We start from the raw sequence: 13,327 nt of genomic DNA, 5'->3' as shown, positions 1-13,327 counted from the left end.
TTAAATAATACAAATGCTTCAGAGCAGAAGCAAGAGAGTCCAGGCATATTCTGCTTTCTGAGAGAGGACTCATTTCCATGTTTGATAAAACAGCCACAAAAACTCCTGAAGAAAGAAAAGCTGTGCACGAAGATAGTGTAGACAGTTCAGCAATAATTCCAGAAAAACCAGCATCTCTGGTGAAATCAGGAAGTAAAAGGACAACTCCAAAGCAGAAGCTGGAGCCAGTTGAGGTCATGTCAGGCAAAAGCAAGATTTAAGGATCTCTGAGCAAAGGTCAGAACCAGGAGAGGTTTCAAGAGGCTCATGAAGGCTCCAAGGCAGAAGCCTGAGCCTACAGAGGTTTTGTCAGGCATCAAACAGCTCATGAAGACCCCAAATCAGAAATTGGAGCCTGTAGAGCTTTTGTCAGCATCAAGCAGCTCACAAGAACCTCACAGTGGAAAGCAGAACCAGTGGAGGGCCTGTCTGGCATTAAGTAGCTCCTGAGGACCCCACAGCAGAAGCTGGAACCAGACGGAGATGAAATTCCCTTGAAAAGGTTGCTGGAGACTCTAGTAGAAAGCAGAGAAACAGTAAAAGCTGTGCCAGGTATGACTTCAACCAAGAAAACCCCAAAGCTGAAATCCCAGCCTGTGGAAGACATGGTTGGGATCAGCCGCATTTTCCAGACACCGAAGGAAAAGGTTGAGCCCATGGAAAACATGTTTGGAATTAGCAGATTAATGAAGTCTCCTGAAGAGAAATGACATCAACCAGTTGAGGATTTTGTGGGACTGCAAAGGTTCACAGCAGAATCCCAGGTCAGTCTGGATGGAGCCGGGCACACTTTCCTCATCAGTGTGTGAAGAGCTGAGGCATTGAGTCTACATACCAGCTGCTGGCATAGATGGACAGACCCTGAGAGCTGTGTGGAGCTGCCCATGGGAGGCTAAAGAGAAAAGGTTCAAGAGACTTTTAGATAACAAGGAGCTGATACTTGAAGCCCTCTGAAGTTTTTAATGAAGCACTCTGAGTGCAGCATCTGTCTCAACTTCCAGAAGTCACAAATATTTTTTAGCTTTTTTCCACACAATGAGCCCCTGATTTTCCCCTGGAAACACACATCTATAACCTAAGTCACCAAATCTTAAAGATTTTATTCCAGGTCCATTGTCTGCCAGATGGACAAAATGAAAAAACATTAGCAACAGCTTCAGTTAACATTCAGGAACTGGAACCAGAATCTGTAACTTGAACATGATTTTAAGGGAGCAGATGAACCTGTGCTGCATCCTTTTTCTTTAACAGAGGCAGCAGTTTTAGAAACTCATAAGCAAAAAAGTTCAGGATTTCTTACAAAATACTCCTTTGGCCTATACATTTCTGGTATGGGTGGAGACAAGGGAAGAAATATTAGCCCTTCTCTGAAAGCAAATTATTAATATTTTTTTCCTGAAATAGCTCATAAACTAGCTTTAAACTGGTCATGTTCTTAGTCATTAATGAAGAGAGAATGACTGATACGCTTGAGCCTTTAGGAGATGACCTCATCACAGCCCTATCTGACTCCTGGACCACACTCTGGCTGATGTTAGTGAAGGGAAGGATTATTTTTTGTAATGCCCTGGGGTTCTTGACCTGCCAATATTTCAAGCACACAATCTCTCTTTTAGCACAACAGGAAAGGCAGGATTCAGCTGCCAAAACACAAGTTTCTACTGCTGTTTTAGCCACTCTACAGTATCTGTACCTGATCTCCCATTGCGGCTTCAAAAAACTTACACCTCCGGTGTAAGATACTGATCTATCATCCCTACAGGGGTCGGCTGTATACTTTAGAGTATCTAAAATGGCACTAGGCTACTATTTTTAGGCATTTGCACTTTTTCCAAAGTGATTAGAAATATTAGTGCATTCATTTTACCTTTCCTTTAGTTCCTGTCCTCTCTGACTCAACCCATCTGACTATAGCAACACTAAAAGAACCAAAAACCTAGCATTCATTTCACAATAAGATGCTATATGATGTACTTGTATCACATTTTATGTGATGAAGTCATGGTTCTTTAGTTGTTCCTTGCTGCAAGATACACTCCTGAGAAGATCACAACAACAAATCATCTTTGTCTTCGCTGGCAGTGGCCCTTTGACCACGTTTATCTCTAACAGCTGGGGAACTTTTCATGGCTCAGTGAATTAAAGAAGCCAGGCCTCATCTTGACACAGCATACAGATACACTGCCGAGCCGGCTGTGAAAACTGTGGGACATACAACCACAGTCAAAACAAGGAAAAATTATAAAATCAGCTATGACAGTTCTTTCCAACTTGTAAATCAGGCGCTCCACATGTACAAAATTCTGGGTGGATCCTATGGTAATGATAGTTTACCACCGATTTGCTCTTTCAGAAGTATTGCTGTGATAAACAGTTTACAGAAAGAAAAATTATAATCAGACCTTTGTTTCATGGCTAAAAACTGACATATAGTCTAACCATGATTCTTAAGTCTATTGCAGCAGCCCTCTTATTAGAGGATAGAAATGAGCTGAGACACAGACGTCCTGTTCATCACAGCATGAAAAGGGTCCTGGTTTATTCCTCTTTACAGTTTAGCCATCCTGACTCCAATAATTCCCTGGCGCTGGCTGCAGGAAGCTCCTACTGTAGGTTTCCCTTGCAGCCTCTGCCGGTTATTTCCAGCTAAACTCTGACTGCAGGGATTAGTTTGTAGACTCTGACTGCAGGCTTTTACCCAGCTAGACTGTGGCCACAGGTTCTAACAACAGGCTCTAACTGCAGACACTGATGGACCTCACAGCAGTGATTCTCTCTCCCCAGGTTCCTGCTTCATGATCGTCTCCTCACCAGCTAACCCACTCCTTTTTATCACACTTACCTTTATTGGATATAGCCATGATTCATCAGGGGCAAGGCTGTATTGGGTAATTAACACAGCTGTTACTTATCAGGGGCAAGGTCACCTAAATTCCCTTCTCTTACAAAGGCTGCTACTATTTCAATGGGAATAACTCATCAAAATTACTGAGAGTACATGTGGCATACTGTGTCTTAAGGTTCAGGGAAAAAAATCACCTATAGGAACAAAAGAACAGACAAAAACTGGCCAAGAGTTTTGCCAATGCCCTATTAAATCCATTTTTCCTTTTTTACAAAATTCAACATATGAACAACTCCTGTGCTAAACAGTGGTGTCATCTGATAATGAGATCCTTTGCATTAGAAGAGGAACTACAAGAAGCTCTGCTTGTACTCCAGCAGTGTTTCTATTTCCAAAAAAAAAAAAAAAAAAACCACCAACAAAAAAATCCTTATAAAATAAAACTCTGGCCATACTGATCCACTAAGAATCTAAGACAATTGTGATCCTACTATCTGATATCATGGTGTTACATTCTGCTGAATGGCATTTTATTAAATAGACTGAGTAGATAATGCAAAAGCCAGCATCTAATTATTGAAGTTTCCATATATCTGAACGCACAAATGAAAATTAAAAAACACCAAAACAAACAAACGAACATCCCCAAGAAACATACCAACAAAAAAAAACCCAAAACCCGAGAGGTAATAAACAAGTAGTCACAATAATTTCTTCAATTAAATGGAGGCATCAATTACACACAGTGTCTATTGCCATTCATCAGAGAATTTCCAAGTGTTTTACAAATACTAAGCCTTACAAAGGGATCAATTTGCTCACTACTATTGAAAGATGCACGCTTTTCAGGTGCAAAGTAGCAGCTGGTTAACTAGCACACTGCAACATTACACAACAGTTTAGGGCACAAGGTGGAGAAGAATGCCTTGAATGGAGATTGTAGAGAAATCCATAGAGGCAGAATTTAATCACCAGAACTGGATTTAGGCCAGAGCTCCAGAAGTAACACCCCTTCCTATCTGAAAAATGCATTGGGAGCATTAATGGCTAAAATGACACAGGCTTCATGACAATCATATACTTTTTTTAAGGGAATAATTTTAGGAAAGAGACATCACCTTTTTCCTTCGGTATATTTCATAGCAATTAAGATAGTGTAGTTCACACAAAACCCACCCAAAGAACATATGAGGGTGTTCTTTAAGAAATACCAATGTAAGAACCAACACTGACCCACACGTGTCACACGTAATTCCCTCTTGACAGTTGGAATTACAACAGGTAATTACCAAACATGTTACGGAATTCTGCTTAAAATACCTAAACTTTCCAAACAGTAAAATGGATGACTGCATGACTGCTACAATGTCCCTGAAGTAAATATTATTTACTGCATCACAGTCTAGATTGGAGTCTTAAGCTTCTGTCCTTGTTTTGTTTAGGTATGTGAAATTCTAACATCTGACAATAAGAAACCCTGTTATGTGGAAACTCTGAAACAGGTATCTTATGAGTTAGCAGTACACTGACACAACAATTCTTTACACTTTAGAAGCCCTTTATTCTGCATGATCTCCAAATGCTCTAAATTCATAAACCAAGATCTCTACAAAATGGCAATGGTAAAAAGAAAAAGATTGTGAGCAATGCAGCTGTTCTCCAAAGTTCTATCTGTCTCCTTTTATTTACTTTTTTAAACCAGCCTCATTTTCCTAATTTAGGGAGGGGGTAAAAAGGTCCATGAGATACACTGGCAAAAATGTTTTGCCTATATATATAGCAGCAGGTAGAATACATCTATTCAAGAAAAGTATGACTCTTAAATAGTTTGAGACAAAAATTACTAGAATCATTCCTTATGCCACATCTGACTTTAATAGAAAAATATATTAGCATTGGTTACTTTGATAAAGAGCTTTCCCTATGAGCTTAAACACAAGAATACTGCCAATGATCTGAAAGCAACACTGTAGATTTTATCTCACTTTATTTCTTAAATGGTACTGCCTAAATATTTACTCTTCCTATCATAATAAAATAATCTCCTTCTACCCTTCAAGTAACACTGTGGGCATGAATCACAGACATTTATTACATGGAATGAAGATATTAGACTTGCCTTTCTGCTTCAGTGTCTCCATCTTAGTTCCTTAGAGAAAAAATGCAATGTCGGGTTTCATAATTATAACTTGCAATAAAAACAATGCATCTGAGAGTGAAGTAATATTGAAAAATTCAAAACACCTATAGTGCCTTTATTTGTTGAGCAGCGTTCCCTTACAGCCAGTGGACAAGATGCTTTTGGTAAATATGCAAGGAAGTAGAATAACTCCATTTAATACTAAGTTGTTACTTGGAAGTATATCTAAGGATAGACAACTATAAGCTACAAAACTGCTACTGGTGACCAAATGCCTTCTGCTTTCTTTCATTACCATAAATAAAACAGATGAAAATGTTAATCTTAAAAATGCAGTAAATCAAAAAATATTTGTGGGGAAGAGGGGTTGAGAAATACTGGGAAATATATGTATTTTACAAAAGCAAGCAGACTGACCCAGTATTAAATAATTAAATTTATATTTAAAGACTTATGACAGTGTGTATCTACTCATAGTAACACACTTAAATGGATATATCCACATTTTATTATCTAGATTAAATGATCATGAATACATTCCTTTAAAATATGAAATTATGTACTTTGATGCAACATAATTTCATTTTATTTATATTATATGCAATGTAAAAGTGTGTAGTCTTAATATATTTTCTCAAATCACATTTGCTTTGCATCTCTAAGTTTGAAAAATGAAACAGTTGGAAGCATAATTCATATACCTATAAACCAAAGAGGGGTACAGTTTTAAATAATTATGTCAAGAAATGACAACTGTACTCTTTGTAGAAGCACAGATGAATAATTACAAAGCCGGGACACAATTAAGCAATTTTGACTGTCGTATTCTTGAGCTGTCTTTCTGATGTGAAATGCTGTCATGCCCAGAAACACACTTCACACTGGACAGGCATCTTCCACTTTGAGCTACACTTATGCCAGTGAAATGAGGTCATGGTCTGGTCATTAAACAAGGCTTCCTCATCTGGCTCAATGCCTCTTATCCAGCCAGACTTCCCCAGTCTTTATTAACAGCAGGCATGATAGAGTGTTCAATATTTTGACAAAAGAAAACATAAACATAACAGAATAATGAAGTTTAGCTCACCTACATAGTGAGAAGGAATACTGCATTGTAACATTAAACTGTTTTCTAATAAATGATTGTAACTTTCCATAAGACTGTCATATCACAAACAGATGAATTTTCAACAAAGGATGAAATGAAGCAAAGCACAAGTGTAGTGTTCTGTTAAAAAAATAGGGAATAATGAAAGTAAAAAAAAATTTATACAAAATAAAATATTTATGACTTAGTGATGACTGGTGATTGCTAGATACTCTCGCATTTGAGTAAACACAAGCTAGTCAGATGGAAATTTCTTGCTTTTATTCTCATTTTGTGTATTTTTTTCTTGGTGGGGTATTTTGCTCTCCCAAGTATTTTATGTCAAGACTAAAATGAAAACAACTCCCCACATCAGAGCCTCTTTAGATCATCAGTCTGCCTTTTATGCTGAATAAGCCACACCAACTCCTGCTTATCAAAATGGGGGGGGGGGGGGGGAAGCCACCATGTAAGTTAGGATTTTTTTATTAGCTTGATGTTTTTAAGATTTCTTTTACTGAAAAAGAAGGTCTGAAAGGCCTACTGTTGTTACTAAATCTGGCAGAATATTTTCATGAGGCATCCACCAACATAAATACTAATCACTGCATCTCCTTTCCTGGTAAACATAGGCCAACACAGCGCCTGCTGCCTTAGGTGAAAGGGAAAAAAAAAAAAACAACCCACATTATTGGGAAGTTCATTATCATCAAGGTCTTATATGTCACTATGTCACCTTATTCAGGAGTTTTCCTGATTACCAATACTGGATATGCTGCAATCTTCTCTGAGTTTGGATCAAGGTGCAATCTCTAACTAGTTTCAGAAAGTTTAAAATATATTACCAGTAGCTGCCTGTTAAATCTGGCTGAAGCTGGTCAGAAATATTGACAGCTATGTGGGAGTGGAACTGAGGAACAGAGAACACAAGAGGCAGGAAATGTGAAGGCTAGAGAATAAAAACGCATTATGTACGCAATGCATAACACGTGACAGAATTCAGAAGTACAGTTATTGTGCACATCATTTTTGTGATTTACGGAGGAATGCTGCTTGCTGTGGTCTTCGAGTGGAGCTGTCAATAGCTGCACACATACTCAGCTACATCTCAAAGCATATATGCAGAGAAAATTCTGAGTCTTAGACATAGAAAGAGTTTGCATGTATGTGTACTGTAAACATGAATATCCTAGGAAATAAGCACAAATTCAAAACAATTTGGAGCACTTTATAATACCTGCATCAAATTTAATATTTATTTTAAATTAGCCACTTCTGTGTTATGTATATAATATTGTATGATGAGGGTAATTTCTTAGCACCTTAAGAAGCATTAATTCATGCCATAAAAATAATTTACAATGAGTTTACCATCAGTGATTTGTACTGAATCATTTATAAAGAAGAGAAAACTCCCCTCCTTATTATGGCAATAACAACAGTAAATTGGAGCCTTCTGCCAATTTTCTGAAATAAATGTATGGTTTATCATAAGACTTAGTGGGTAAATAATTCAAAACTATACAAAAGGTTCAATTGTAGATATAAAAGACAAAGATGTTATCCCTAAATTTTTAAGTGATTTACGCTTAGCTATTGACTTTAAAAGAGGTTTAATCCTGAAAAGTAACTTCATATATGAAAAATACTTTTTTTCTCTTACACTATTAAGTTGGATGCAATTCACAGAGTAGACTCTTAAAAGAAAGATCTGACTGTTAGATAAATTTAAAAAAAAACTTCACATTCAAAGTCTGATTAGATAAGAAATATAAAAGATGACATACTATGCTAAACCTAACACAATTCAGCTGTTGCATTTGGCCAGATTCAAAGATGGTTTGCTGTGAATAGAATCTCCACCACAGCTTAAAAAGAAACTATTCCATTCATTACATATATGAAGCAGAAATAACTAAAGGCAGTGGTAAACAATATATCAAAGCAATGTTTGTAACAGAACAGTTAACATTTTATTAATTATAAATTAATCAGTCTGAAATAATTTGTAATGCACTGCAATTGTACTCATGATAATGCATTTATCCAGCAACACTGTTATGCTACCAAACAGTGCATTTCCATAACCACTACATTTTTATTCAGCATTATTGAAAATCTGCAATAAATTATTTATGGTATACTTTAGAAAAAAAGCAGCAAACAGAAAGCAAGTAGACTGAAAACTTGAGCAGAGTTTTCAGAAAGATCCGCAATACTAAAGCACTCTGAGCACACCACAGATTGCTGTTATCAAGTATTGATCAACAATGGAAAAAGAAGGCAAAGTGGACAATTCACATTCTCATTCTGATTCCTTCAGCAGGATGCCCAGGGTTGATGGAAGCTGTATTAAATGCTCAGATTACTAAAACTGTCTCTCTGATGTTGTCAATGCTTATTAGCAGGACACCACATTAAGTAACATCATACAAAATTAGAATCAACTGGTTAACTAAAGGCCAATAAACACCATAGGTGTAAGCTCTGCAATAGACATTTAACATACAAGGCAGGGGACAACTTGTCAGAAAAAACTGAATTCTTTCACAAAAGCATATCACACAGTTGTTACATTTCCTTGGATGGGGTAAAAAAATTCTTTTAAGCTCAGCGACACATATTAGGTACTTTGCTATGTGAAACAGAGGTTGAAACCAGAAATTGCATAACATGGCCACAGCAAAACACACAAAAATTACTAAGGCTTTTGTCCCTCATCTGGCCACATTTATCAGCTCTTTTATTTGAAAAGTTTCACCTTTTTTTTTTTTTTTTTTTTTTTTTTGTCTTAGCAAAAGATGCAGCCAGGCACTTGGAGTTATTTAAAAATTGTGTCAATGAATCGTATTATTGTTACCATTTTCATTTACTCTCCTACCTTAGCATCCTTGGGCTTAACCACTTTCATGAAGGCACCTCTTATCAAGGCTTCTTCTCTCTCCCTCTTGGTTACTTTCCGAGTATCGAGAAATTTCAGGTTTGCCAATTTGTGCAGGACAAAATATCTGACAGACATCAAAATACACACAGTTAAAATCCAGTAATGTACAAAGACCTACTCACAGACTCAATGACTAAAAATATAACAGCCAAAAATAAGAACAGCCTTTGTTTCCTCTCTGTATTCACCTTTTTCATGCAATGTAGCTTATGCACAGAGTTATAATACTTATTTTATACTTTCAAATGAAGCTAAAACCATTTAATACTGGTGGATCAAACACAGTTATCACCATGGATGTGTATATTCTCTCTGTATATTAGTGAGGTATAAAGCATACCAAGGAACACAATAACTTGGAAATTGTTTTGCATTGCATATTTGGGAAAAGGAATTTTGAGTGATACTAAAGATTCCAACCGATACTGTGGGAGAAAATCAATCTGAGATATGGGAAATTGCCAGCCAACTTCTCTGCAAGAATTTTTACCATTTGCCAACACTTCTTTGGATTTTTTATTTTATTTTCCTAAAAGCACAATGATCAGCATTTGGAAAGAGAATTCCAATTTGGTCCCACCAGAGAGACAAGGTGTCCTTACAGCATCCAGATCCCAGCTCAGGATAAAGTGCAGAAGCACACAGGGAGAGACTATTTATGGGAAATATATTTTAAGAATTCCAAGTTCTTATTAGGATTCATCAGTGTTATATTCTATTTATCATTTCTACTCAAGGGTTAGCAGCTTTCTAGCCTCAGAAAAATACTATTGGCATCTCACTTGTGGAGGGAGGAACATGGCAGAGCAAAACCAAAGCAAGGCACAACCATGGCAAATCCACATATCTAGCCACCTCAAGTACACATCATTTGCATTTAGTCAACCGAATGTGAAGCAGACACTGCAAAGTGAGGGCAGTATCAGACTTTTCCTGGCAGGGGGTAGAAAAGTGATGATAATGTTCCCCAGCCTAGCTGCTTTGCATAAACCCCAAGTCAGTCAGAGAACTCCTCATCATACTGATCCCTTCTGGCACTGGGAGGAAGAAACTGAAGAAACAGAAAACTCTGCATAACGTTTTGGAAAAAAAAATAACACAGAAAAATTATTTCAAAAGCTGAAAGTTTATCTTATGATAGTGTTGTCAAAACCAGATGAACATGTGAATATTACTGTAACACTCCCCCTTCTAAAACCAAGCAAAATTTAATGGTGCAAATAAAGCCTTCCATCAAGTACACCATTCCTCTGAAGCAATGCCTTCATAAATTGTTAACAACTGATCTGACAATACTCAGTTCTGAAATGCTCAGACAATTTAAATGTGAATCCTCAATCTATGGCTCTCAATTATATTAGCAGAAGAAAGATAGTCACTTCTCAAAACAGAACATGTCCTAAGACCATTTTTTTAAACAACAGCTACAGACCTATGAGACAGACACATTCTCAGACTCATTCCAGCTTTCCTTGCTGCCCTTCCAGTCCTCCCTGGCATTTTGCTGGCCCTTATCTTTCACTGGAGGAGAAGCTATCCATCTTGCATTACTGGCAGAAAAGCTCTGATGACAACAGATTCTTTCAAATTAAGACATGTACAGAAGGAAACAATATGTCAAGAGTGAAGAAGAGTGAAGCTAAAAATGAGTAAAGACACCCACTAAGTGTAGGGTGAGAAAAGATGAATATTCAGGTGAAGAAAACATCGGTATTAGAAAATCAGCAAATGTTTAATGATGGAATGAAATATGCCATTGAAAAGCAGGCTGCAACAAAAATGACAACAGAATAAGACAGCACTGTCATCTATGCTGACTTTGGATCACAGCCCTAATGTCAGTCTCTCAATCATTTCAAAAGAGCTTAAAATTATAATAGCATTCCTTGATACAAATGTATTTTTGTATTTTTAAGCCATCCTGACTGCATTTCAAAAAACAGAATTAGCACTAGTACTTGTCAATTCCAGAAACAAAACGAAAAAACCCCACCCACACAAATTAAACAGCAAACTACTCCACAAGTCACAGGTTTGGGGTTGGTTCTTTTTTTCAAACTTGCACTCCTTAAGCAGAGCAAATACTAAAAAGTAGGTACCATAAATATTATCCCACTGGTAGAAGGAAGGTATACGTGCAATTAATTATTTTAAACGGTGATTCAAAATGCAATCTCATTTATTCATATTCTTTTTACTAAATATGGGATTAAAAGCATCTATGCTATTTGAAAATAATACAATACATTCATATTAGATGGCTGAAGAAAAACAGCAAGCTTCCTGGATATATTTTAGCTAGAAATCTGAAGATGCAGCTTCAATCTAAATGTAACACAAGTTTGCAGTAAAAAATACAGGAAAGGATTACCAAAGCCTGGGAATGAACACTCTACAATATCAATTCAACCCTTGTAAATTTAATCCAGGGTTATTTGTTGCACAAAATCTCTTTGCTGTGATGTATGACTTAGTTACTAAGGTTATCACAGCAGTATCCTAAAGTTGCATAGTACATAAAACATTTCGGTTAACAATGCAGGGAGGTTAACTCCCACAGATAACCTACTATCAGAGGGTTAGACCAGATGACATGCCTCTGTCAGCTTTCAGGAGCTATTGATGGTTCAATCAGTTTGTTTTGAAGGTAAAGTACAACAAAAGGGCACTAAACTTATTCAAACTGTCAACAGGGACTATGGAATGTTGCTTGCAGGTAAGTAATTTTGGGTGTTTTAAGACTATTATCAAACACCAATGGCCGCAGAAAAAGACAGCTACTAATAACACAGAACACAGCCATCATAAAATACTTTATGGCAGGCACTGGGACCCATAAATTGCATGACACATTGCACCTGTTTTAGACTTGTAAAATCACTAGTTAAAAGCATACTGGTTAATGAAGGAAGATCCATCTAGATTCTACATTTAGTTTAGAAAGGTTTATTTAGGTTAGAAGTTGGGAGGCAGGGTCTCCCTACTACCCCTCCCCTCTTTTTTTCCTTAATAATTTTCAAACTTAGCACTGCTCCATGTGTCCTGAAACTGCTGTTACTGGGTTTCAAAACCATTGCTGTGGTGTGAAAAAAAGGCTATTATCTTCAGGGATGAGGATAAAGGTAAGATTCAAGGAGAGAAATGTAAAAATTAGATACACCAGGAAGGTGCTTATAGATCCACTTATCATTGCCTGTAAACTGTTCATCTAATTCACAATGGATTAAAGAATTTATTTATTTAAGTAAAGTTGCACCTTCTTTTGTTCAGAATCTCCTCCACCTTGACTCTTGGCATGGGTGCCAAGGGTCCCATGAAAATAAACTCACAACAGGCATGTATCATACCAACAAGACTACTCAGATACGGAAAAAGACCACAGAATATGAAATTTCATGTTATTTCTCTCTTAGTTAAGTAAAAATGACAATAAAGATTAACATTTCATTTACCAATTTTGTATGTGCTGCATGCAATAACCTCCATTTTAAGACTTTTCATACAGACCTGCCAGGACATTGGAAAAGAGGCACATTTGCAAACTCTTCCACTGAACCAGTAACGAAGATTATTGGAAGAACTAGATTCTGTATAGCATTCCAGTTTGTACTATAATTAACAAAAACTGGAATACAAAGCTGTTCTATATGAATCAATATTTAAGTTTAAAATTAAAAAAAAAATCTGCTGTGAAAAATTTGAGAAATATTTGCCCACAAGAATGCAGAAATATCCAGCTCTACCTGCATTATACCTGCAACATGCTCTTTGTTTCAGAAAGCGTTTACTTTCATTTTTCTATTTTCTGTGCTATTATATTTTCTTTCCTTAACAATCACAGAACATAAAAATAATATGCCTATTTCAAAATTTGAAGGGCTGATTATGCTCTCAGTTACATTATTATAAACTAGAAAAAATAAATAACCTAAAGTTGGCTAAGCCAGTTCAGCATTTAAATGGAGAAAGAAAAAAAAAAAATCACAAGAATTGAAAAAACATGTTTATGACAGTGAACTAGATTACATTCTGTGATTGTTTCTTCTGCACCCCCAAAAAATTTACCCTTTTACCCCCAAACAGCATATAATAGCTGGCTACAGAATTTCCTCTGCAATAAAAACATTTGTTAATTACACAGATAAGGAAGACAAGTCATAAACTTAAACCAGCATCTTCCAGAAGAGAGGGCAGGAAGTAGGTATAAGGTATGTTGGAGGATCACATAAGACCCTGAGCAGCCTTGGCAGTGTTTGGTGATGACCAGGTAAT

At 36.6% G+C, this 13,327-nt stretch overlaps 1 protein-coding gene across 13 annotated transcripts in view; it reads right to left on the bottom strand.

The window, feature by feature from the left end:
* LRMDA (leucine rich melanocyte differentiation associated) overlaps window positions 1-13,327 on the bottom strand; it is a 635,267-nt gene that overhangs the window by 242,262 nt on the left and 379,678 nt on the right. For 12 of the 13 annotated variants that reach the window (XM_066191474.1, XM_066191475.1, XM_066191477.1 and 9 more), the window contains one exon: window positions 8,993-9,119. In XM_066191474.1, the coding sequence (XP_066047571.1) occupies window positions 8,993-9,119 (127 nt within the window). Of the gene's footprint in view, window positions 1-8,192; window positions 8,459-8,992; window positions 9,120-13,327 lie in introns of those variants that run through there. The other variant, XM_066191485.1, reaches the window with a different exon arrangement.

This window comes from Chamaea fasciata, unplaced genomic scaffold (genome assembly GCF_029207755.1).
Source record: "Chamaea fasciata isolate MVZ Bird 193981 ecotype frontalis unplaced genomic scaffold, bChaFas1.0.hap1 SCAF_9, whole genome shotgun sequence".
Lineage (NCBI taxonomy): Eukaryota > Metazoa > Chordata > Aves > Passeriformes > Sylviidae > Chamaea > Chamaea fasciata.
Note: the sequence above shows the minus strand (reverse complement) of the source record. Positions and strands in the feature narration are given on the sequence as shown.